Raw genomic sequence first — 24,626 nt, 5'->3', positions numbered from 1 at the left:
CAACAACCAGCCCCCGATGATATGCTAGCTAAAGCTGCACACAGAGAAGCAAAATGGCCGATAGTAAACTAACCGATCACACAGCGTTTGACAGTCATCAAGAGGTTATGCATGTTTTGTTTACAGCTTGAGGATTAAACTCGCGCAAAAAGGATACTCGCCTTTCCACATCTTTTTTCTATCATTAACATTTCGCCTTTCGGTGATGTCATTTCATATTCAATTTAGCCTTGAAAGCCTCGAAGAACTAGCTTGCTAAGCTAGCCTGCTAGCGTTAGATCTGCAAGAATTTTGCACAGAAGCACTTTATGTTGTATGTGATTCCTGAGGTGAGTATTCGTTGTTTTTAATACTTTCCCTAACGCAATATGTTTAACGTTAGTGGTTGCTATTTATTGCACATTGTGCGTTAATGTAACCAAACGCATTCTGTGCCCTTTTTTTCCTCCAGTTTGAGAATAGCTTCGCTTGTAACGCGATGCGATGCCGAGGAAACGTCACTGAAGTTCGTCGTTTAATTTGGCCCTGTCAGTCACTACTACTACCTAACGTTAGTACTACGAGCTGGCTAGCAGGCGTCATATGTTGGCTTGTCAGGTTAGCCGCTGAAAATGTAACTACTGTACTGGATCTGAAAATAATGGAGTATGCGCGTGCTGGCTGCAAATCAGCTCGTGCAAGTTTGATTCGTCGCGAGAAGACGCACCTTGCACGGCGCGAGCCTGCCTGGGCCACGGCGGACTGGAGGGTTCACCAGCAGCTGCTTTAACAAGTTAGCATTAGCATTAGCTGGTAGCTATAGCCCTGGGTCAAGCTCCTTTGGTGGCCCCGCGTACTCTCACAGCTAATCAACGCTGGCCTGTTATCTCATTGAAAACCTTGACATGCTGTGAATGTGGCTGCAAACATTGGTATGTAACGTTAGGTGTTCGCATCCATTGCATCCTATTTTCAAAGGTAACTAGCGTTAATTTAGCTAATGTGTTGGAGTACAAAGAAGGGTTCACGTTAGCCTAGTTAGCTTACATTAGCGTTCTGTGGTAGTCTGCTAATTATGTGCAGCTTAGCTAAGAGAAAGACTGCCTGTTCGTATTTACAGCTCACTACTGTGGAATCCCTGGTCAGATCTCCTATGTAAGTTGGTCCTCAGGCCTGAGCTAGTCTGTCATGTATTTTGCTTTCCACAACAAAATCGGATTCACGTGACATGATTTGTGTATTTGCATATTTCATTAACTTTGGATTTGGATGGACGGCAGGTGTAAGGTCTGTGAGACCTGTGCAATTTTCAACGACACTGGAAAGTCCTGTCACTAACGTTAGTTTCACAATAATAATGGAATGGAAGCTAATGTAATATGTAGCAGGGTGGTATCATTACAGTTCCTATTACCCCTACTATTATTCATAAGGAATCCTGACATGTAGTACTTTCTGGGTCTCTTGTTTGGCTGCTGCCTGTGTTGCCTGTTGGTTGGAATTGCAATAGTTTGCTGGGTAATGAATTATGCAATGAGCAGCTAGGCTACCAAGGGCTGTTGGCAAGCTGTCTGCCTCTGGTTAACATTACAGTTCTTACAACATTAACTAACTGTGCAGGAATATATGTTGACAGTGATCTGACGAAACATGTTATTCATTTTCAGTCGAGGTCTGAGTGAGAGCGGCCATGCTTACATGGACATTAAATGACTTTCATTGTGGCTTGGCATGTAACATAAATAATTAAATGTTTATATTTTTTCTTTTTTTTTCCCAGACAGGAGAATCAGGAAAGGGAACAGTAGTTCATGGAAGACAAGAAAAAGAAGAAAGAGGATAAAAAGAAAAGGGAAACCTCTCAGAAGGTAAAGTTGAGACTAAACCCCACAGTTCATTGTGGTTATATGTAAAAGCAAAAATCCACTTGCTATTCCTATTAACTTAACTGTTACTACTCAGCAGGCCAAGAATTAAACTTTTTATTTTTGTCTACTGGTCACAGAGTGGCTGGTACATCTCAAAACTCACCACCAGCAATTTGATTTTTTGACTAGGGCCTCAAAAGCATTGTTACATACTTGCCAACTTGGCTATTAAAGTAGACAATCAGGTTTATTGGTATGAGTATGTTTTCTGCTTTGGAACTGTTTCTTCTGCATATATGAATTAAAACTGATTTGGGTATAAAAGTGCTAATTGTTCATTGATACAATCAATGAAGTCATAGGCTCTCATTGGAGAAACTCTGTGTGGCCGTCCAAGGGGCCTTTAAGTTTAGCATCACATTATTTTCAGAAAGAGTTGTTCATGTTTGCAAGTTATACACATCACAGTAAGATGACCTTTTCCTTGTCATTCCAGGTGCCAGAACAGAAAATCAAAGGTATGTTTTCTTTTTGTCATCAGCATACCTCTCCCTTTGTCCTTATCACTCAACATTCCTATGAAAATCTAAGTGGTGTGTTCTAGGGCATTCACAGACTAGTCGACTAGTAAAACCACTAGTCGACACTGTGCTTAGTAGTCGACTACGGTAGTCGTTTTAGCAAAAAAAAAATGTTTTTTTTTTTTTTTTTTTTATCGTTAAGAAAGAACATGAGGTATTTATTTGGACTATCATATCCCATATCCCCCACAAAGAACATCAAAACAAAACAAGAAAACTGCATAAGATACACAATAATCCAAGAACAAACAAGACTATTGGACAAACAACCAAACAAAAACAATGCATTCAAAGTAAATACATAGATCTTGCCCTGTTGGCAGCTAGGAAATGCATAGCTTTAAATTGGAAAGCATCCAATCCCCCAGCTGTAGTTCACTGGTGGAATGAACTCTCAAGCTACCATACGTTGGATAACATTTACTACAAGAGCAAAGGCAGATTCTTAGACATCCCCAAAATATGGCAACCACATACAGACTTTGACTTTAAGAACTTTTTACCCCAGTGTCATTAGGCTTATCAGGATAGGAGCTGAATGCATTGTTTTTGTTTGGTTGTTTGTCGAATAGTCTTGTTTGTTCTTGGATTTTGGTGTATCTTATGCAGTTTTCTTGTTTTGTTTTGTTTTGATGTTCTTTGTGGGGGATATGGGATATGATAGTCCATGTATGTCGTGTAAATACCTCATGTTCTTTCTTAAAGATTTTTTTTTCCTTTTAATTAAAAACGACTACCGTAGTCGACTACCTTTAGGGACGACTAGTCGACTAGTAAAATTCACTAGTCGTGAATGCGTGTTCTATCTTTTGTTGTGAAATACACTTTAATCAACAGTAGCCTAGCCTGCCAATTATAGATCAAACATGTAATTGATCTCTTTATTTAATCAAACAAGAACTAGGGATGAGCATCAGCACTCTCATTTAATTGGACATATTCATCAGAGTAGTCAAAATTTTCTTTTCTTTTTTTACATTACTTTTTTTGTAAGGGGGGGAGGGGGCAGTGGACTGCTGGCAAAAATGATAGATCTGCGCACACATTACATTATCTAACCTTACAGGCAGAATAACCAGCCATAAGAGTGATGTTTATGTAAATTGTCCAATTCACATAAATGTGAAAGCATTAGATAGTAATAGATATTCTTACAGGCCTATAGGCTACGAAATTAACTGTTTATCGTTATGCACATTTTGATTCCGCTTGCGTTTCCACTCGGCCACGGACCCGATACCCACATTTTCGCTTGGGTGTTAATTTCGGACCATATTCTTACGTTTTTTGTTTTTGTTTTTGCGAGTACTCTATAATCAATGCGAGTAGTACTTGAATAACTATAAATAAACTACAACTATAAATTACTTAAAATGTCCATCCCTAACAAGAACACATTTTTTGTAGAGTGTAGACCTGGGAGAGTAATTGCAGTGAAAGGGAGGGTTCACACAGAGACACTCACACCTGAGAGTTTACATTCACTGTTGGACACTGAGCCAGCTGTGTCTCATTGCATTTTTCAAGGGCACTTTGGTACTAATTACTGAGGGATGGCAGTGTGTGTCTCATTCACATAACATGTCCAGTCTTCTTTGACCCTTACCATACTTGTGTCTCACAGTGACCTGCATGCTAACATGTCCAGTCTTCTTTGACCCTTACTGTACTTGAGTCTCACAGTGACCTGCATGCTAACATGTCTAGTCTTCTTTCACCCTTACCGTACTTGAGTCTCACAGTGACCTGCATGCTAACATGTCTAGTCTTCTTTCACCCTTACCGTATTTGAGTCTCACAGTGACCTGCATGCTAACATGTCTAGTCTTCTTTCACCCTTACCGTACTTGTGTCTCACAGTGACCTGCATGCTAACATGTCTAGTCTTCTTTCACCCTTACTGTACTTGAGTCTCACAGTAACCTGCATGCTAACATGTCCAGTCTTCTTTGACCCTTACCGTACTTGAGTCTCACAGTGACCTGCATGCTAACATGTCCAGTCTTCTTTCACCTTTACCGTACTTGAGTCTCACAGTGACCTGCATGCTAACATGTCTAGTCTTCTTTCACCCTTACTGTACTTGAGTCTCACAGTGACCTGCATGCTAACATGTCTAGTCTTCTTTCACCCTTACCGTACTTGTGTCTCACAGTGACCTGCATGCTAACATGTCTAGTCTTCTTTGACCCTTACTGTACTTGAGTCTCACAGTGACCTGCATGCTAACACGTCTAGTCTTCTTTGACCCTTACTGTACTTGAGTCTCACAGTGACCTGCATGCTAACATGTCTAGTCTTCTTTGACCCTTACTGTACTTGAGTCTCACAGTGACCTCCATGCTAACATGTCCAGTCTTCTTTGACCCTTACCATACTTGTGTCTCACAGTGACCTGCATGCTAACATGTCTAGTCTTCTTTCACCCTTACCGTACTTGTGTCTCACAGTGACCTGCATGCTAACATGTCTAGTCTTCTTTGACCCTTACCATACTTGTGTCTCACAGTGACCTGCATGCTAACATGTCTAGTCTTCTTTGACCCTTACCATACTTGTGTCTCACAGTGACCTGCATGTTAACATGTCTAGTCTTCTTTGACCCTTACCGTACTTGTGTCTCACAGTGACCTGCATGTTAACATGTCTAGTCTTCTTTCACCCTTACTGTACTTGAGTCTCACAGTGACCTGCATGCTAACATGTCTAGTCTTCTTTCACCCTTACCATACTTGTGTCTCACAGTGACCTGCATGCTAACATGTCCAGTCTTCTTTCACCCTTACTGTACTTGAGTCTCACAGTGACCTGCATGCTAACATGTCCAGTCTTCTTTGACCCTTACCGTACTTGAGTCTCACAGTGACCCGCACGCTTCTTTATTCCTTGTCTTGTCTTCAGTGCCAGAATCAGCCAAGCCCTCCTCTACCCAGCCACTCGCCACCCCGGGCTCAGCGTCCCCAAGCCCTGGCCCTGCTCCCCCCTCGTCCCCCTGTCTTGGTGCAGCCGGGGTTTCTGCACAGGTCCCTCCCGGTGGCGGGAACAATGCAAAGCAGCGGGCTGCTGTGGCCAACGGACAGCCCTCCTCCTCCCCCTCTGGAAGTCAGACCTCCCAGCAGCAGCGCTACATGCCCAGGGAGGTTCCACCGAGATTTCGCTGCCAGCAGGACCACAAAGTGCTACTGAAGAGGGGCCAGCCGCCGCTGTCCTCCATGCTGCTGGGGGGAGGAGGAGGAGGAGAAGGAGGGGGGGGTAGTGGCCGCGGAGCCACCCCACCTCTCTCCTCACAGGGAGCAGATAACCCCAATGCAACTGCAGCTGGAGCCACAGGTGGGTTGATGCCTCAGGACAGAACAATATATTCAAGGATTTGAACATCCCATCTAGTTCAATGGGTAAAGCATGCCTCCAAGACTGCCAGAGTTCAATTTCCACTTGGAACACCCATATTAAAAATATTTTGCATGCACCGTATGCTACAGTGCCTTGTATAAAAGCGCCAATCGTCAATATATTTTGTTGAATGGATTATATACAGTAGTCTATTCCTGATAATAAACTATCATTCATTATTCATTCTTTAGGACATCAAATTAATCTTGAAGTTGTCAATGAATTATTATTTTTCTCCCATCCAGATCCCAACCTGGGTTCATCCTCCCCTTCACCTCCCCATTCCTCCTCATCCTCATTATGTGTTGCTGCTCTGTCGTCTTCTTCTACTACTACTACTTCAACTTATGCAAATTCCACATGGGGGGCAGGCTCTGGCAGCCAGCCCTCCTCTCAGGGCTGGGAGAAGGTGATTGTGGATGGGACTGACCTGGAGGAGTGGCCTAGCATCCTAGGCGGGGCCAAATTGGGTTCCGAGGGGCTTGGTGGAGGGGGACGGGAGCAAGACTGCCCCAGTAACAACAACAGCAGTGCCTCATGGAGTGAGAGAAACACCCAGCAGAAGGGAGGAGGAGCAGCAGCAGGAGGAGGAGCAGGGAACTCGGACAATCCTTCCCCGCCTCGCTCCTCTCCTCCTTCCTCCTCATCCTCGCTCAATGAATGTGTCCAGTCAGGTGGCGTTGTGTGGGGCTCCTCCACCTCCTCTCAGGTGGAGGCCGGGCCAGGAGCAGCAGCATATTACAATTCCAAAGTCTCCCATCTTCTTCCCGGGCCTCAGGAGAGCCCCGTGGGCGGCGGCGGCAGCAGCAGCAGCGGCGGGGTCCCTGGTGCCAATTTCAATCCCACCACCAACCCCTCTGCCTGGCCTGCCTTGGTGCAGGGTGGGACAGGTGGGACATCAGCTCCGGCCAGCGAGGGCGTTCCCCTCCACTCGTCCATTACTTCAGCTTCCCCGTTCTCTGCCAGCACCGCCCCCATCACCACTCACTCTCTGTCGTCTGTGAATCAGGCTGGCCTCCATCAGCAGCACCCCGAGACGGCCGTGGGGGCCAGGGGTGGCGAACAGCAACAGCACTGGGGAGGCCTGGGGGCGGCGCTAGGTTCAGGAGGAGGAGCAATAGGAGCCGGGCCAGGACCAAATCAAGAAGGCGGCGATGGGAGGGACTATGGGGTTGCTGGTGTTGAAGGAGAGGGGAGCAGTAATCTTTCTGGCTCTTCGTCTTCCTCAGCGACAGCCTCTTCCTCGTGGAGAGCCATGCCTCCAACCTCCTCTGACCCCAATACAGGTGCCTCGCAGTCAGATGGGTGGGGTGGAGGAGGGGCTGGATCTCAGGGGCAGGAGGGGAGTGTGTGGGGCTTTGGGAGCCAGGGTGAGAAGGCAGGGTGGGGCAGGGCAAACGATGGTAGCTCAAATACCCCAGTGGTATCTCAGGGAGCTTGGGAAGGAGGGAGTTCAGAACCGGAGTGGGGTGGCGCACCGGCAGGAGGAGGTGGTTCTGGTAACCTAGCAATAGGAAGTGGAAGAGGAGGAGGTGGGAGCAGCAACAGCAGCAGTAGTAGTGGAGGCAGTGTAGGGGCTGGTGGCGGGGTTACGCAGGATTCTGCCTCTCCGACATTTGCAACAATGACAAGAGCTTGGGACAATCAGAAAGGGGTGGAAAGTGGGGATGGAGGAGTAGGCGAGTGGGGTGGGGGAGGACGGCAGGGTGGAGGAAGAGGAGGTGGAGGACCCTCGTCCTCTAGTGGAGGGGGGTCCATGGCTGGGAGTGGTGGAGGAGGGAGTAGTAGCGGACATAACAATCAGAAGCAAGAGCTCTCCTCCTCTGTACGCGACCCCTCACAACAGACCCCCAATGCTGACGTGGCCTTACAGAGCATGCTCAGTCGATCTGACCTGGATCCCAGGGTTTTGTCCAACACTGGTTGGGGACAGACCCAGATCCGACAGAACGTGGCCTGGGACCTGGAGACCACAAAAGGAGGAGCAAACAGGAATGAAAGAAGCACTTCATCTTCCTCTGGATTCTCATCATCATCCATGAACACTACCACTAGTCGTGGTTCTGGGTACCAGTCTAACACCAGTTCAGTGACTTCTGATCCACCTGCTGGCGTCCATACGACCAACCTGAACTCTGGCCCTGCTTCAGGGAGGGAAGGCTGGGATGGCGGTGCTACGCCATCCGCCCGTGGTCCTCCTCACATGCCTAGTACCACCATGAGGAAGCCTGCATCGCCACCGGAAGATGCGGAGGGCAACCAGGGGAAGGCAGCTGGTGGTTGGGGTGATGTACCACCTGAGAGCCAGGGCAAAGGCTGGGGGGGTAAAGAACAGGAATGGGGGGATCGCAGAGGAGGGGGAGGGAACTGGAGAGACGTAGGAGAACAGGGTAGTGGGTGGGCGGGTGGTCAAGAGGATAAAGGGACAAGAGGATGGAAGGAGATGGGAAGAGGAGAGCCAGGAAGTTGGGGAGGACAACGTGGGGGCGGAGGAGACTGGGGACAGAGAGACTCCAAACCTGGAGGGGGGTGGGGAGATGGTCGAAGCAGGGGTGGAAGCAACTCCGATGAGGGATCCTCCTGGAGTAACGTGGATGAAGGAGGATCTCAGAGAGGAGGCTGGGGAGGAGAAGATGTGGGTGGTGGCAAACCCCACCAGGACTGGGGGAGTGTCAAGCCACACACAGCAGCAGCAGCAGCACAGATACCAAACAGCCAAGTGGCAACAATGAAAGCCCCAAATCAACAGCAGCACCAATCACAGGGCCAGCAGCCACCAGGAGGATCCATGCAAGGAGGGTGGGGCGGCCGGTCCAATGTTGGAGATGGTGGTCCCCCATCCAAGAATCAGAACCAAAGTTCAGGCTGGACCGCCGGCCCGATCCCCCAAAACCCCGGAGGTGGGGGTGACTCCCTGGAGCCCAGTGGCTGGGAAGAGCCCTCCCCTCAGTCCATTAGTCGCAAAATGGAGATTGACGATGGCACTTCAGCCTGGGGAGACCCCACTCGCTACAACAGCAAGAATGTGAATTTGTGGGACAAGAACAATGCCCCACCTGGTCAAGGCCATAGTCAGCAGGGCCCCCCGCCCGCCCTGCAGCAACAGCCACCTAGAAGGCAGCAGGGGATGCAGCCCAGCAGGGACACAAACCCTGGCAATGCAGCAATTGGTAAGCCAAGTTTAGCCAAAGACTAAATGATTTATTAGTTGGATCAACACATTTTTGGTTTTTTGTAAGCGGCAACCACAAACACATGCTAAAATGTAGAGCTCAATCCTGTCTTTTCCCAGGCCAAGGTCTGTGGGGAGGAGGTTCACAATCTGCGGACAATGGTACGGCTTCCTGGGGAGGGCAGTCATCAGATGCACAGACAAGTTGGGGTGACCCAGATGAACCCGGCAAAGCCTCTGGCTGGGTGAACCCCACACCCAACCCTGGCAAATCTGGTAAGTGTTTGAACTCTGCATGTGTGCTGCTCAACATGTTCTTGATCCATGACACAGTGCCTCATATCAAGAAACCAAATTACACTTAGTCTTAAAAACATCTTCCAGGTGTCTCATTTTGAATAGGTTTTGAGCATATTTCAACCAACAATTCAAATGCATATGATTGTAACCCCTGTTTTTATTTTTGACACAGGCACCAAGTCAATGGAAAGCTGGGGTGGGAAGGGTGAGGGCTCTGTGGCGGCTTCCCGGCACGCCAGCTGGGACGAGGAGGATGATGGCGGTGGCGGTGGCGGTGGCGGTGGAGTCTGGAACAGCACCGGCTCCCAGGGAAGCACCTCCTCCTTCAACTCTGGAGGCTGGGGACAAAATCATGGTGGAAAGAGAGGCAACATCAAGGTAGGGGAAAGGGACTTCCAGGACACGCAAACCAGTTTATGGCCTTTATTCTCTTCGCTTATCATATGAAAGATGTTGTGACTGCTAAGATTAAAAACATTGATGAAGTAGCTATCATTTAGTAATATCAGAAATTAGGGGTGCACCGATCGATCGGCAAGCAATCTGTATCGGCCGAGTTTGACCTCAAATATGCGATCGGCGATCGGCAATTTTTTTTTTTTTTTTTTTTTTTTTTTAATAAAAAAAAAGCCCTATCACTAATCAGGCTTTCCAATGATATAAAATACAATGCCAATTGGTATTATTAAAGGGGAGAAATAATCAACCTAAAATAACTTTTCCAAACTTTCTTTGAGGAGTTTATATATCGGTGATCGGTCGATGATCGGTTGGGCAGATATTTCCCATAGGCGATCGGTGATCGGTGGCAAAAAACGTGATCGGTGCACCCCTATCAGAAATATTTACTCAATTCATTGCCAGGTTTTGTAATGCAACAGAGACTTTTTCCTTGTGTTTTTTTTTCTTTACATTTTGTGACTGAATGGAATATATGATTTTCTTCCCCGAAGGGTGGAGGAGGGGACAACTGGATGAACCCAATGTCACGTCAGTTCTCAAACATGGGTCTCCTGGTAAGACATTAATTCATTAAAAAGAATCATCCAAACATGTTAGTCATCTCTCTACTTTGTCCTGATGAACACCTGTTGCTTGAAGGAGTTATATAACCAATATTGACGTTTTGATGGATGGATTATCAATCGGGCCTATATGCTTGTTTTGTGTAAGATGGCTTGTTTCTCAAGGTCTTTTTTCTAGTGATGATAATTAGGGCTGCTGCGATTTGCCATCAAATCGTATATTGACGATTAATGGGAGTGATCGCCAATTGGCTTTTCTACAGCGATATTTAAGGCAATTTTAACTAATTTACTATCATAAGACGTTATAAAAATAATATGTAGAAGCTGTGCCCTACTGTACACTTAAGAGATTAATCAGAACGAGTGGGGGGAAGCCGTGCTTAAAGTTACAGCACTCTGCTCCTCTCCACTCCGGTTTCCTCAACGAGCACCGTCAAGTCAGCCAGACTGTAAAAGTATGTCTTCCGCAGCGGGCTTTCAAAATTAAATGTAACGTTAACCTTAATATACATTTTGAGTAATGCTTTAGACTAGTTTCACTCCATATGTAATCGTAACATTTTGGTATGTCAGCTGTTTTATGGAGGTTCCTCGTAGTTAAGGCTATGAGGCTAGAAACAGAAGTGGTTGTGTTGTTTGCCGTGTTCTCTCTGCAGTCGTACACGCACCTGTGAATAACATGGCGATCTCGTTCAAAAGTTGACTCCAGCCTGAGCAGCCTCCGTACTACTTTCTAAGAACAGTGCAACAGTTACATGACCTTACAGCTGGTGTTAAAGCATCCAAAATGAACATGAAAAAGGAGACAGCAGGAAAAAAGTAATGAGTTTCAGCAAGCGCGAGGCGGCTTCAGAACGCATGCATGGTCGGTCTCTCATCAATCTACGTTTGATCTTCTACGGCTCCGCTGTATTCAATAATATATTATGATGTATTGTTTTTTCCCCTCCAAATTATTAATGCCATTAAATAAGAATAGGTCTCTTTATCAAAAATAATAATTAATATGATGGCCAATTAATAGATTATGGTGATTTGATCATCTATATCGCCAATCTATAATGACCAAGATTGGACAATATGAAAATAGGGATGATTGAGCAGCCCTAGTGATAATAACTTGGTCTGTTTCCTAGGGTGATGACCCGAGTGTTGACAAGAAGATGGAAGGAGACAAGAGAGGAATGAACGACTATAACGGAGAGATGCGGAGGGGAGGAAGAGGTGGAGGAGGCTACCGCATGCCTGGTTCCAAAGAGATGGGTGGTGTCGACATGGGGCCCTATGGTGAAAAGGTATGAGGCTGAGGCTGCTTTATAGCAAGAACTCTTGAATGTGCCCTTGAAACTGTTTAAGTGGCTGTGCAGACCCAACGCGCTTATTTTACATGGAACGCTTTGGAAATCAATGTCGAGAGCGCTTCCATTGCGCACAAAACACAGCGCACGGAGCGTTTGTGTGCTTTGTTTTGTTTTCCCCTGCAGTCGCATGCAGTACAGTTCAGGACACAACGATCACACGGACGGTAGCCAGCTGGTTTCATCTGTTTGATGTTGTTGACTGTAAACATATAAGACAGATTATTGGCAATTCGGGCAGCAGCGAAGTTTGAAAATCCCCCTGTCGGGAGAAGCGGTACGAGGAGTGACATTGATAAGCAGCGCGCTTTTCCACAAAATGTTGAACTTTTTTCAGCTTGAGACGCCAACAGCGCTTAAACGCGAGGTCCGTTCCTTGAAAGAGGAGCGCGCTTAGCGTGTCCTTACCATAGAGAATGAATTGCAGAAAGACGCTGGCAGCTCAAATAAGCGCGGTGGGTCTGCACGGCCGCTAACAGTGCTCCCATCATCTATTGATAAGCCCTTCTAGCAGAATCTAATGCATATTCCTCATTGTAATGCTGGTTGACATTTGCCACAGTGCTAGCCAATATCAAGTAGCTTCAGAGACATTCATTTTCTACTCTATCATTATACATTATTTATTTTGATTTCGTCATTATTTCATTCACTACATGGATATTAAATTCAAACTCCTGTTTTCACAAAGCAAGGTTGTTGTGCTAACTTGAATGGAGTTGCGTTTAAAGCAGACCACAGAAAAAAAATACATGTTGATGTAGTGTGATCAAGAACATATACATATACTATAGTAAATAACTATACTATACTATTCTAGTAGAATGGGTATATGATCCTGTTGTGTTGTGCTCTGCTCTAGATGGGTTAATACATGATCCTGTTGTGTTGTGCTCTGCTCTAGATGGGTGGCCATGGAGTGTTTGGTGGCAGTGGTGGAGGGATGCCTCCGCCTCGAGGGATGCACCAGCCTGGCATGCATCCCATGAACCCCTCCCAGGGGTTACGTGCTCAAGTGCCTCATCAGTTCCTGTCACCTCAGGTCTGTTTACTTTGCCCTGTGCTATTTTGAGCTACGGTGAATACAAATCTGTTGTATGTAAAACAGGGGAACTTCTGGCTATATTTGCCTTGCATAAACAAGGGGTTTGTTTGTTCAATTAGAAATTTAAAATATTAGTCAAATATCACAGAGATGATAACCCTAGATTGTGTAAGTTTGAACCTATAACTAGTTTTAACCGTATCAGTTTTAGCTGGCTGAAGCCACCTGACGTTAGCTAGCAGACATGGCTAACATGAACAATGTGACTGCTAATGGGCTGATGAACCACTGGTGTGACCAGCAGGCCTTATATCTTTTACATCATCGATGTTTCCTTAAAACCATTTGCTGTTGCCTTTGATTTCAGGGAATTAGATAATTTGCCTGCCAGCTCTGCACATCACATATTAAGGACCATTTTTATATGTATTTGAATTTATGTTTAAGACTGGTTGAGTTTGCCATTGGTTACGTCTGATTTGCAGTCTTCTGCATAGCGTTTCCGACCGCGAGTAGCATGTAAATCTAATATGGCCAGGTCTTGCCGTTGGCCGTGCTACAGATAACACTGAACATGGGTAAGAATTCTTTAGAACATTGTCCGTTCACGGTAGAACCAGACTGGCCCAGCCGCATCTAAGCACACCTAGTCTTGTTTTACTAAATCCAACCCAAGATCATTTGTGTTCTTCATTGTCATTACTTGTGGTTAGTTTTGTTACTGCAAGTGTCCATCCATCAGCCATATTGAAATAGGTTCCTGTGACCTGCAGGTGCCGGGCCCTATGCTGAAGCAGATGCCCTCTCCTGGTGGCAGTGTGGGTGGAGTGGTTGGGGGGGTAGGAGGTGTTGGTGGTGTGGGGAATGTCGGAGGTGTTGGTGGAGGAGGGGGGTTCCCTCCTCAGCTGTCCCCACAGCAGCTAGCAATGCTCAGCAACATGTACCCCCACCTGCAGCAGTTCCATCTGGTAAGTGCTTCAATGTCAGATTGATTGCTTGATGGAGGGATTGCTCATATTTAATGACATTTTGCTGTTGACTGTATTGTCAACAGGTGTACTTTCGTGCAGCTCCATACTGGTGTATCTTATGCAGTAAACCTCCCGAGTCCTACGATGTGACAGGAATATCTGTATGTGAGCACTGACCTGTATCTTCTTTGACTTCTCCCTCCCCCTCTCTGCCTGCCAACCCACAGGCGTGTCAGCTCTTGCTACAGCAGCAGCAGCAGCAACAACAACAGCAGCAGCAGCAGCAGCATCAGCTCCTGCAGAATGTGAGGAAGTTCCCTCAGACTCTCAGGCCAGACCCTCTCAGGCCAGACCCACAGCAGGTAAGCCAGCTTATATTCTACTGACTGCAGCTTGATGGAAAGTGGGCCAGCCTGGGTCAAGTGCTATCCCTAAATATTTTGTTGTAAATTGTGTTAAAGGGACACGGCAACATTTTGGGAATTTCGCCTATTTACCATATTCCCAATAGTAAGACGAGAATATAGATGCCTTTCTCTTCTCTGTGCGTGCAGTACAAGATGCGATGCACCCCTCCTGCTAGTTAGCTTATCACAGTGAATGGTACAGCAGCATACCCCATTCAGTCATCAAAAATACATATTCCAACAGCGCCAAAACACTCTATGTACATGTTGTGACTCGTGTACTCACCGCGCTATGAAATAATCATCCAAAACTATGAGAAACAGTCATTTTTGAATAAGTAAATGCGTACCTACTGTCTCCACTTTTGCTTCCTTGTAAAGGTGGCGGGGAGGGGTCTAGGCTAAATCTGGTGCTCGCCTCTCGGTGCACTGCTCAATTCTCAGTGAAAATGGATGGACACGTGGACACACATCATTTATAGAGGCGGCTTCACCACTTAAAAAGACAACAGTTGTTCTGTATTCAGAGTTGGCAAAGTCGACATAATATTCGGTCAGAAAACATTTGGGTTCAGCAAGGCACCATAAAGTTTGTTTTTGCAGTGCGAAACAGAGTTTTCTGTCCGTCTCCCTGACGATCATCACAGGGCAGCCTGATAGCTGCAGGCATGTCTCTCAGGTACGCTCCAGTGCTCGCTGTCTCTTTCTCTTCCAGACTCTGTTGTGTGATTCACCAGCACGACATTTGGCCTCGTATCATGATACTAGTAGTTTTCTTCAAGATATACTACTGATATTTTAAATCTTGTAAACCTATCGCAAGCATAGTGGCAGGAGTGTAAACACACAACATCAAATGAATGGCCTGATACCTCTAGCCTGGGTGAACCCAGCCGCCACGTGACCTGCTCTCAGAGTTCTCAGTCACTAGCGTAGTGTAGTGACTGAGAACAGGTCTGAGAGCAGGTCACGTGGAGGCTGGGTTCACCCAGGCTATGATACCTCAGCTGTGGAGAGGGATGGGGGGATTTTTATGAATGGCACGCACACAATCTACCAGCACGGCCTTTGCCATCTACCGGCACAACTTTTCAGTAATCACTTTAACCTTTGTGTCATTACAAGTTGCATTACAAGTCTTCCTTTTTGGTGTTTCAAGAGTAAATATCTACACTCCACGGATATGTCTTTGTCGAGTTGCATTAGCCTGCTGTAGGCTAGCGCGCTGCTAACTGTGGAATGGAATTTCTGGAGCGGAGGCGTGTCTCATGTTACATTGGGCTCAGTGCGAGCCATGTGTAGCTGGACCGGCACCACATAGAGACATTGCGGAGCATCATTCAGAAACCACACCCAACACGGGGGAAAACACAAAGGACCACTACCGCGCCAACTTCTAGCAAAACATACCGCGGCTAACCAGGCGAACAAATGAACTCTTGTCAGATACAAATAGTTTTATAGATATCTTAGGAGGGACTGGCTAGCATCAACTAATGAGACGTGTTTGTTTTTTTGGTGATTTTTTACATTTGTTGTCTGTGCAGCCCACCACACAACAGCTTTTAGCTATGTTTAATTCAAGGAAAATGACACTGGTGTATGGAAGTGAATGGAGAGCTTTCCCCCGTGATGGGCGTGGCCTATTTCATGCAGTGTCTATGGTACATCGATCGTCAATTTCCGATCCGTGAATTACGTCAGTATCGGCATCCGATATTGGATCGGATCGGTCCCATCCCTAATGTCCATGCACCAATCTCACTAAGACAAATTTGTGAACATAATAGTGTACTTCACAGATTAAATTTAGATTAATTTATGGACCTTGTCCTCCTCAGCTGGCAAGGCTCATGGCTATTCTGCAGAGGCAGCATCAGCAGGGAGGAGTTGGAGGAGCAGCAGGAGGAGGGAGCTCCAAACTGTCCCCCTCTCACCTGGGAGGAGGCGCATCCAAACAACCCATGGTCGACCCCCTTCCCCACCCTGGAATGGGTGGCCCCTTATCAGACCTTCATGCCAAAACACAGGGGATGTACTCGGGTGAGTCCAATAGGCAAGATGGATAGGGTACACATGATGGGTTTGACTCAGTAGTAGCCTCTATAGTTCAGAGATGTGATGGATACAGAGTCAGGTCTGCTTTTTAGATAACTATGTCTATCTGGCGTACCACAGGACATGCACTGTCTTAAACTGTCTGCATTTTTACATTTTCGTGGCACGATTTTGGGAAATAATTGAAAATTCCCATTCTTTAGGCCTGAAAGGTCTCAATTGGCACATTCATTTTTAGTAGTATTTGTTACGCTTGTTGTTACGTTATAAAATGTTAGCTTCAGAGTACTGTACTCGTGGTTTAGGGGACATAGAGCCAACAAATCCAGATAGATTGAACACATGTAGGAGCATTATGCATATCCTCTCCTTGGAAATTGTGTTGGCATGCAACCCTGGCCTGACCCCGCCCCCCACCAATATCACAAGCTCACTACCACACAGCTGATCTGTGTGTTTGTTCTCTCGGCCCGCTCAGTAGGCAGTCCAGTAAAAGCCATCTACAGAGATATATCCATCTCATTCGTATAAACACCAGCACGTTTCCTTGGCGATCACTGTTGCCGCAACGACTGTTCTCCATTTTAATCAGCCTGGCCTTCAGTACGTTGTATTCCGTGTCATCGGCGTCGAACTGACTCTGGGGGCTGTTCAAAAAGATTACCACCAGCTCAGCCTGAAGGCTGTATTGAAATAAACATCAGGGCAATTGAATCTGCCCCTGAATGTCTGTGTTTACAGTGTTGTTTTTCTGCTCTCAGGGCTCGCCCCTGGTGGTAACCTGTCAGGACTGGAATTGGGCTCCATGATGGGAGGTGTGAAAGATGCAGGGGGACAGCAGTCCCGCTTCAAGTGGATGATGGAGGGACACTCGCCAGCCCCGTCACCCCCCGACACAGCCCTTCACAAGAATGGTAGGTTGACATATGGTCCATAACAGGATTCTTGTCATGCTAAGATTCCATAACAGGATTCTTGTCATGCTAAGATTCCATAACAGGTTTCTTGTCATGTTAAGATGATTCACACTCTGAGAATTCACACCTTCCATCCTGTCTTCAATCTGCTTCTATTTGCATTGGTAATCATCTTCGTTCACAATGTATTACGCATTGTGGGAATGTTTTGAAGCATATTCATGTCAAATCTGTTTTTACCTTATTCCTCTCTTGTGCATCATTCCCAAGGCCCTTTACCCAACCCTATAAAGGCGAGAGGAGGTTCCCCTTACTCCCAGTATGAAATGCTGGGTGGTGATGGTCTGGGAATGCCCCCTCAAGGCCCTGCAGACAACTGGCACAGGACCCCTGGGAGCAAGATGGGCAACAAACCTGGCACATCCAGCTGGCCTCCAGGTGACTGCTCCTCTCTCCACCTGTTACTGTTGGGCAATACATTAGGAATATATGATGATATGGCAAAATTTCAATTGAACTGAGACTCGAATAGTGGGATACCATGTGTGTGTAATTGAGAAATGTTGCCATCCTGGCCAATGTTGTTTTTGTTTTGTGTACGTGCTTGACCATGTGCATACTGACTGGGAACTTCTCCATCTCTGAGGCCACTCTGCTCATTTTAGTACCCTGACGTAAAGCAAACAACAACAACAAACTAGCCAGTGTTGTATCATCTATAACCAATTTGCCAGTGTCTTATTATCTGTGGTTTCCACAGAAACATGCTATTGTTCTGTTATCTCCCAGTTGATCGTAGGGTTAGGATTAGAAGGCTGAGTCAAATTGTCCATAAACAAACGTATCGGTTGACCAGCACAGGGGTTTGATTGTGTTCTTTTGATGTATGAGTCAAAACCATTTAGCTGGTCCACTCCTTGGTTAGTCTCGCAGTAGCCAGACGTAGATTGAGATCTACGTCTGGGACACAACTCTTCAAAAGTGGTTAAGGACCGCACCCCTAAGGGGAAAAAACATGTGACAGACATATTAATTGACCAACCACAGACCTCCTTATTTGCGCGACGTAACTTGCATTATACACGATGCACGCAGATAGCCGGACTGTCCTTAGAGCCCAGCCAATCAGAGGCTTGCCGCTACTTTTCATACGGAAAACATGGAAATGCTGATTGTGATTCAGACCCTCCATTGCTGGAATTGAGATTACGTGAGACGGCGGGTCTGACCACGTGAGACTAGGGGTGTCACGATACACTCAGTTCACGATACGATATGTATCACGATACTGGGTTCACGATAACGATACGATACGATTTTAACAATATTTTTTTAAACTTGAATAATGACAATATATGACTGGAAAAGTAGTATTTTATTTGAAATGCACAAATACAAAACATGCTGTTGTGGGAAATTGTTATTACAATAACAACTAGAAAAAACATGAGATTGGAGATGAGGCTTATCTTGAAATAGAATGAGTTACACCGTCACTTAGATTTACTTTGAACTAAAATGTTTCTCAGCAGTATAAATTCTCATTATGCATCTTCAGTTTTTCTTCAAACTCAAACAACAAGACTTTTCTTAATCTATTTTTTATGCATCTTCAGTTTTTCCTGTCAAGTAAACAGTTTTGCCAGAAACTCAATTGAATGGTTTCTCTCCTGTATAATTTCTCATGTGTCTCTTCAGAGACTTGTTCAACTGAACTACTTTCCACACATTGAACTTCAACAAACAAAGACGTTTCTTAGTCTATTTTTTGAATTTTTTTTTTTTTTTTTTTTTTTTTTTTGCGATATGAGATTTCATCTCAACGATACATATCGTGACGTTTTACTATCGCGAAATTTCGTGGGACGATATATTGTGACACCCCTACGTGAGACTAGTCCTTGGTTGGTTGAATTTGTCACAATGTTAGGCAAATAAATACATCACTTCACCCCAACCAATGAGTTGTCTGTCGTTGTCATGATGACAGAGTTCCAGCCTGGTGTGCCCTGGAAGGGAATCCAGAGTGCTGGAGACCCAGAGTCCGACCCCTACATGACGCCTGGCAGTGTGCTGGGCTCCCCAGGACCTCCGAACCTCAACGACTCCGACCACCAGTTACTGCGAGACAATATAGGTACTTGACTGAATGTGTCATACTAGTGAAATTAAACGTTATGATGACCATCAGCGTTAGGTTCCTTGAGTTGCTTTCTATCACCAGATTCCTTTCTCTTTCCTGTTGTTGCTTACCAGTCTAAGATAAAGAATTCCTAAGAGTTCTTATTTTGTCACAAATGAAAGGAAAGAGCAGAGAGTAGGGATTGATAATTGTAATGGCATTAGTCAGCCTTTTTACCAGCTGGATGAACGAAATAATTTTATTTATTAAAATATGTGAAACGTTTGTGTTGGGGCTGGGTATTGGGCAAGGACCTCACGATACGTATCACGATAGATGGGTCACAATACGATTGTATCACAATGCATATTGCAATACTATACATAATTTACTGAAATTTTAAAAAATAGAGCTAAAAATACAACTCGCTGTGTACCACCTAAGTAGTGTAATAATATGTACATCACTTTATAGTGATAACTTAGTGGACAAATTTAGTCAAAACTACTGTTGAGTGTCTTACTGAACGCACTGAAATAAAAAGTATTATTTTCATTGTGACACTGAACACACGGCTGTGCAAAAAAATAGATATTTTTCTGAAATATCGATACAGTATTGGGGAAAAGAGTATCACGATATATTGCCATATCGATTTTATTGCACAGCCCTAGTTTGTGTAGTATTTAACTTAAGTGTAAAACACTATTGTTCCAGAATATTTTTTTAGCATGCCATTAGTGTTTTTATTGCAGGATGCATTACAGTGATAGTGTATGTTTGTATAACGTCATTATGTTTTTTGCAGGGCCAAACCCCTCCCTCAACACCTCGCTGCCTTCACCTGGTGCCTGGCCCTACAGTGCCTCAGACAGCCCCCTCGGGAACGCACACAGCACAGGTAAAATAACATCTCTCTCATGTCTAATTTGCTCTCTTTTCTTTGTTTTTCTTTCTCTCTACAATTGTCTTTCAGTCCTTTGCACTACATTTGACTAGTGTACTTAGTGTCTTTTCTAGATAGATTTGAAGTGAGTTCGCTTGAACTGTGTCCTCTCCACTCCCATTTCTGTGGTCTGTTTGTTAAAACTCCCCCCCCCCCCCCCCTCTCCTCTCCAAACCTCCCCACCTCCCCATTTCCTCTTCAGCAAAGTACTCGGAGTACAAGCCCAGCTGGCCCCCAGAGCCCATCGGACACAACAAGCTGTGGAAGACCAATCGCAATAGCTCGCAGCTGCCACGCCCCCCACCTGGTTTAACCAGTCAGAAGCAAGCCTCGCCCTCCCCATGGGGCAGTGGAGGCCCGCGGTTGGCCAGGAGCTGGGGAGGGGGCAGTGTTAACCAAGACTCAAGATTTGGGCCAGGTACTGTTTACAATTTCTGAAGAAAATGGGAAAAGAGTTAACGCTTTCATAACCATTTGTCAACTTAAAAACCTCACTATGTGTAGAGGGAACCCTTTATATATGTTGATGGTCTGATGCCTCTGGAACTGAAATAGCCAACTAGCACACGGTGTTATGTAAGCTAGTATAAATTCTGTCACATAAATCAAACTGTCTTTAGCCTCCTCTTTGCCTTCAACCATGATGTCCTCACAAATTGTTTCCTTCCTTATACCTTCTCTCTCTCCCTTTCTCCCTTTCCTTTGTAGGCTCAGCTTGGAGTGATGGTGTGGCCTCCAGAGGCAGCTGCTGGTTACTGCTGAGCAACCTGACCCCTCAGGTAGGTAGGAAGGAAGGGGGGAGGGAGGGAAGGATTAAAGGAGGAGGATATTCGAGTGAGTGACTATCAGGGAGAGCAGAATGGAAAATATTCACAATGTCACCACCAGTGAACCTATCGACTGTAAAGTGAGAAAGTGCAGAAGACTGAGGAGAACAAGCGACAGGGGAGTGCCCTGTGAGGGCAATTTAGAATTTGAATGTTCTCACAACCCTTCATCGGAGCAGAATTTATCATGACTAGTATGAAATAAAATGGCTGCCCACACAGACTGGCCAGGGTTTGAATTTGAAAGCATTAAAACGCCATTCTTATTCATCTTGTATTCCCCTTCACTCTATCTTATGCAAATTGACGGAATGATGCGTGACCCAGACGTAATTGGATTGTGAAGTTGGATGATCCATTTAATCAATTGGAGATTGCACAAATGACTCTGGCAAGGAAGGGCTGCTCTGAGAAAAACGTAGGATGGAGAATGTTTCATTATTAAGCCTGTGACACTTTTGTCTTATTTTATTTTATTTTACGCTAAAGCACTTCCACACAAACCCCCTTCCACACACGTGTTCACACTCATGCATAAGCACGCATGTCCCCTCCGAAGTTCACTGACAGAATGACATAACCAAACAGTGACAATGTACAATTTCACTACATATTTTATAGTCATATGGCTCTTCATACACAATTGTTGTATAAGCTGCTAGACTCCCTGACCTTTCTCCTCCACCATAAATGAATGTTTCAATACTGACGACAATTATCTTCACATCTCTCTATCTCTCCCTGCCCTCTGTCTTCCCTGTAGATCGATGGCTCCACGCTGAGGACTATCTGCATGCAGCACGGCCCCCTGCTGACCTTCCACCTCGGCCTGACCCAGGGCACCGCTCTGATTCGCTACAGCAGCCGACAGGAAGCAGCCAAGGCCCAGGGTGCACTGCACATGTAGGTTCAACTATTACTTCAGCAAACCCACCATTTTACATCCCAACTTCGACAGAACAGGATCATGCACATTCTTTCACTCAAAGTACTAATGTTGAATAATCTAATAATAATCTGTCTTGTGTCCCTTTTTTTATTTATTTTTAACTCAGGTGTGTTCTGGGCAACACCACAATCCTGGCGGAGTTTGTGAGTGAGGAAGAAGTCGCACGCTATTTTGCACATTCCCAGGCTGGAGGGGCCGAGGGGGCCAGCTCAGGTGGGGCGTCAGCCGGTGGGACACAGGGCTCGTCTGGAACAGGCACTGCTGTGGCCAGCAGTGGGGGCAGCTCCCCGGGGAGCGAGCGGGGTGCAACGGGCACAACTACAGGTGGAAACGGTGGCGGAGGAGGAGGCGGAGCAGCGGTTCTAGGTAGCGTGGGGTCGTCCAGCTCCGGCTGGCAGAGTCTGGATGGTACGGGCAGTTCCTCGGAAGCCTCTTCGGCCCAAGGACCCGGGCTAGGCATATTCTCCCAGTGGAGCACCAACGGGGCCGGGGAGGGAGGCGGAGGAGGAGTGGAGTCCGGGAGGTCTGGGCTCTGGGGCGGCGTGACGGCGGGCTACCCCAGCAGCAGCCTGTGGGGCGCGCCGCAGATGGAGGAAAGGCACCAAATGGACAGCCCTGCCGCTTTGTTGCCCGGCGACCTGCTGGGGGGAGGGGCTGATTCCATCTGATGAGCCCCCACCATTTCAATGTGTAGGTTTAGACACACTGATACAACAACATACACTGGGAAACATATGTACTTACTATAGCACACACACACACACACACACAAAACACATTTACATGGTATGCATATTAAATGTATTACACATACACACACATGCATACACATACATAGTATGCATATTAATGTACACGACACACATATAGCAGAAATGTGAGACATGCTTACACACATTCTCGTGGCCAGACTTAAGCTATTATATAAACAAAATGCAGGGACTGTTAGATGTGTATACGGCCTTTTTCCACAGATGAAGATTTCAACTGCTTAGACTTGAACCTGAAAAAGAATGAAAAGTCAGTTGGTCTGAAAGACTTGACTGGATTGCAATGTGCTTAGTAAATAGGGGACTTTTCAACAGATTTACATACACATGCACACACCAAATACAGACGAGCCTTCAGACAGGTGGGCACTGTAAACAGCATTACCTTCATCGTATAAGAGAACTTAAAACTACTACATGATGTGAGGTGCAGTGCAGTTTGTCTTCATGTCCCTACAAACAGAGACTGAATCCAAACACATGCAAACACACAGCTCTGATTGACGACAGAACTGTATCTTACTGTGTATGTTAAGTTTGTTTTTCCGTTTGTATGTATGGTTGTTTTAATTTTTTTGAACAGTGGAAATATTGAAAAATGTCATTGTTCTGTTTTCAAAAATGCTGACCTCCTACTGTTGTATCTCTCACGCACTCTTTCTCTGTTATTCTCTCAATCACGTTTGTTACTGTTGCAATGATAAATGTTGAATTGCTGGCAGTTTGAGGCTATGTTGCATTTCTCCACGTGTCCGATACCGCGCACAGTATCTCACACAGTATGTGAACGTACGCATGAGTGATCGGATACTGTGCACAGTATCTCACACAGTATGTGAACGTGCGTATGAGTGAGACTGAGACCAAGTTAGTGGGTTAAACCACCGCCGTTGGTATGCGTGTGAGAATGTGAGGAAATGTGTGTGCGCATGTTACTGCCTGTCATAAATGTGGGCAAGGCTGCTTACTATACAGAAGGTCTATACAAAAATGTTTTGAGTGCATTCGGTATACTGCTGACTGTGTGTTCAAGAAATATTGGCACTAATGCTTTGTTTTTTTTTTCTCTCATTTTAAGTTGTGCGTTTGTTTTTTTAGCAGACTTGTCTTTTTTTTAATCGTCCGACCTGCAATAATAAAAAAGAACATTTTAATGACACAAAGAGCTGAAGGCATATGCGTTGAGAAAATGGACATGCCAAATCTTATCAAACTGTGTGGAGTGGGTGGGAGGGGTGGGACGGGTTGTTTACAGATGCAGAGTAAGAGTTACCGTACGTTTTTATGTTTTGTTGTGTATTCGTTTTAAATTAAGACAGGCTTTAACACTCCTGTTCAGTGTTTTCGTTTTGAGATTTTACAAAGGAAAAATTTATTTAAACAAATGAGAACAAGATTAATAATAAAGATGAAAGTATTGGCTTCTAAATTTGTCCTGTGGTCATTTTCTGTGAGTTTGTTTTTAGTGTGCTTTTGGGTTTCTATCTTTGTAACACAAACACGGTGCTTTGGTTTTTTCCATGTTAAGCCAGTCCTGTGTAGAAATGGCTGCCTGCTCCTGTAAACACCTTTGAAGATCTTCAAGGGACTTGACGGTATAACAGTATCTTCTATATGCAAACAATTCAACGTGTAAAGTCAGTCGAAACAACAGCCTAACTGATGGGGTCATGTGGTCTGTCAGTGCACGTTTTTGACAATGCATGGTGAGATTGACTATGAGAAATGATGAATCAAATGACACAGGGGCAGGGGGGTAGTGGAGGCTAAATGCAGTTTACCCATCTCTTTGAAATGAGGCATTTACTCACCTATTTTCAGATCAACTGATGGGAAACACGGTGGGTAAACTACTCACCTTGGATAGTTTACCCACCACTCTACCACTACACCCCTGGGAAGGGGCTATACTTATAGACAGTCACAGGACCACAC

At 45.5% G+C, this 24,626-nt stretch overlaps 1 protein-coding gene across 1 annotated transcript; it reads left to right on the top strand.

Annotated features, from left to right (window-relative positions):
* Positions 1-138: 138 nt before the first annotated feature.
* Positions 139-23,894, top strand: LOC310788146 (trinucleotide repeat-containing gene 6B protein-like). The gene is made up of 21 exons (XM_083649662.1): positions 139-329; positions 1,760-1,847; positions 2,344-2,365; positions 5,330-5,758; positions 6,067-8,991; positions 9,114-9,269; positions 9,466-9,671; positions 10,247-10,309; positions 11,458-11,616; positions 12,584-12,721; positions 13,498-13,692; positions 13,923-14,057; positions 15,944-16,145; positions 16,922-17,074; positions 17,348-17,515; positions 19,068-19,214; positions 20,008-20,100; positions 20,348-20,563; positions 20,854-20,924; positions 21,736-21,875; positions 22,028-23,894. Exons 2-21 carry the CDS (start codon positions 1,791-1,793, stop codon positions 22,587-22,589), a joined length of 6,237 nt encoding a protein of 2,078 aa, XP_083505788.1. The 5' UTR covers positions 139-329; positions 1,760-1,790; the 3' UTR covers positions 22,590-23,894.
* The last annotated feature ends 732 nt before the right edge of the window (positions 23,895-24,626 follow it).

Source organism: Poromitra crassiceps (genome assembly GCF_964638095.1).
Source record: "Poromitra crassiceps genome assembly, chromosome: 13".
Taxonomy (NCBI): Eukaryota; Metazoa; Chordata; class Actinopteri; order Beryciformes; family Melamphaidae; genus Poromitra; species Poromitra crassiceps.
The sequence above is the reverse complement of the archived record's forward strand: the minus strand, read 5'-3'. Positions and strand labels throughout refer to the sequence as shown.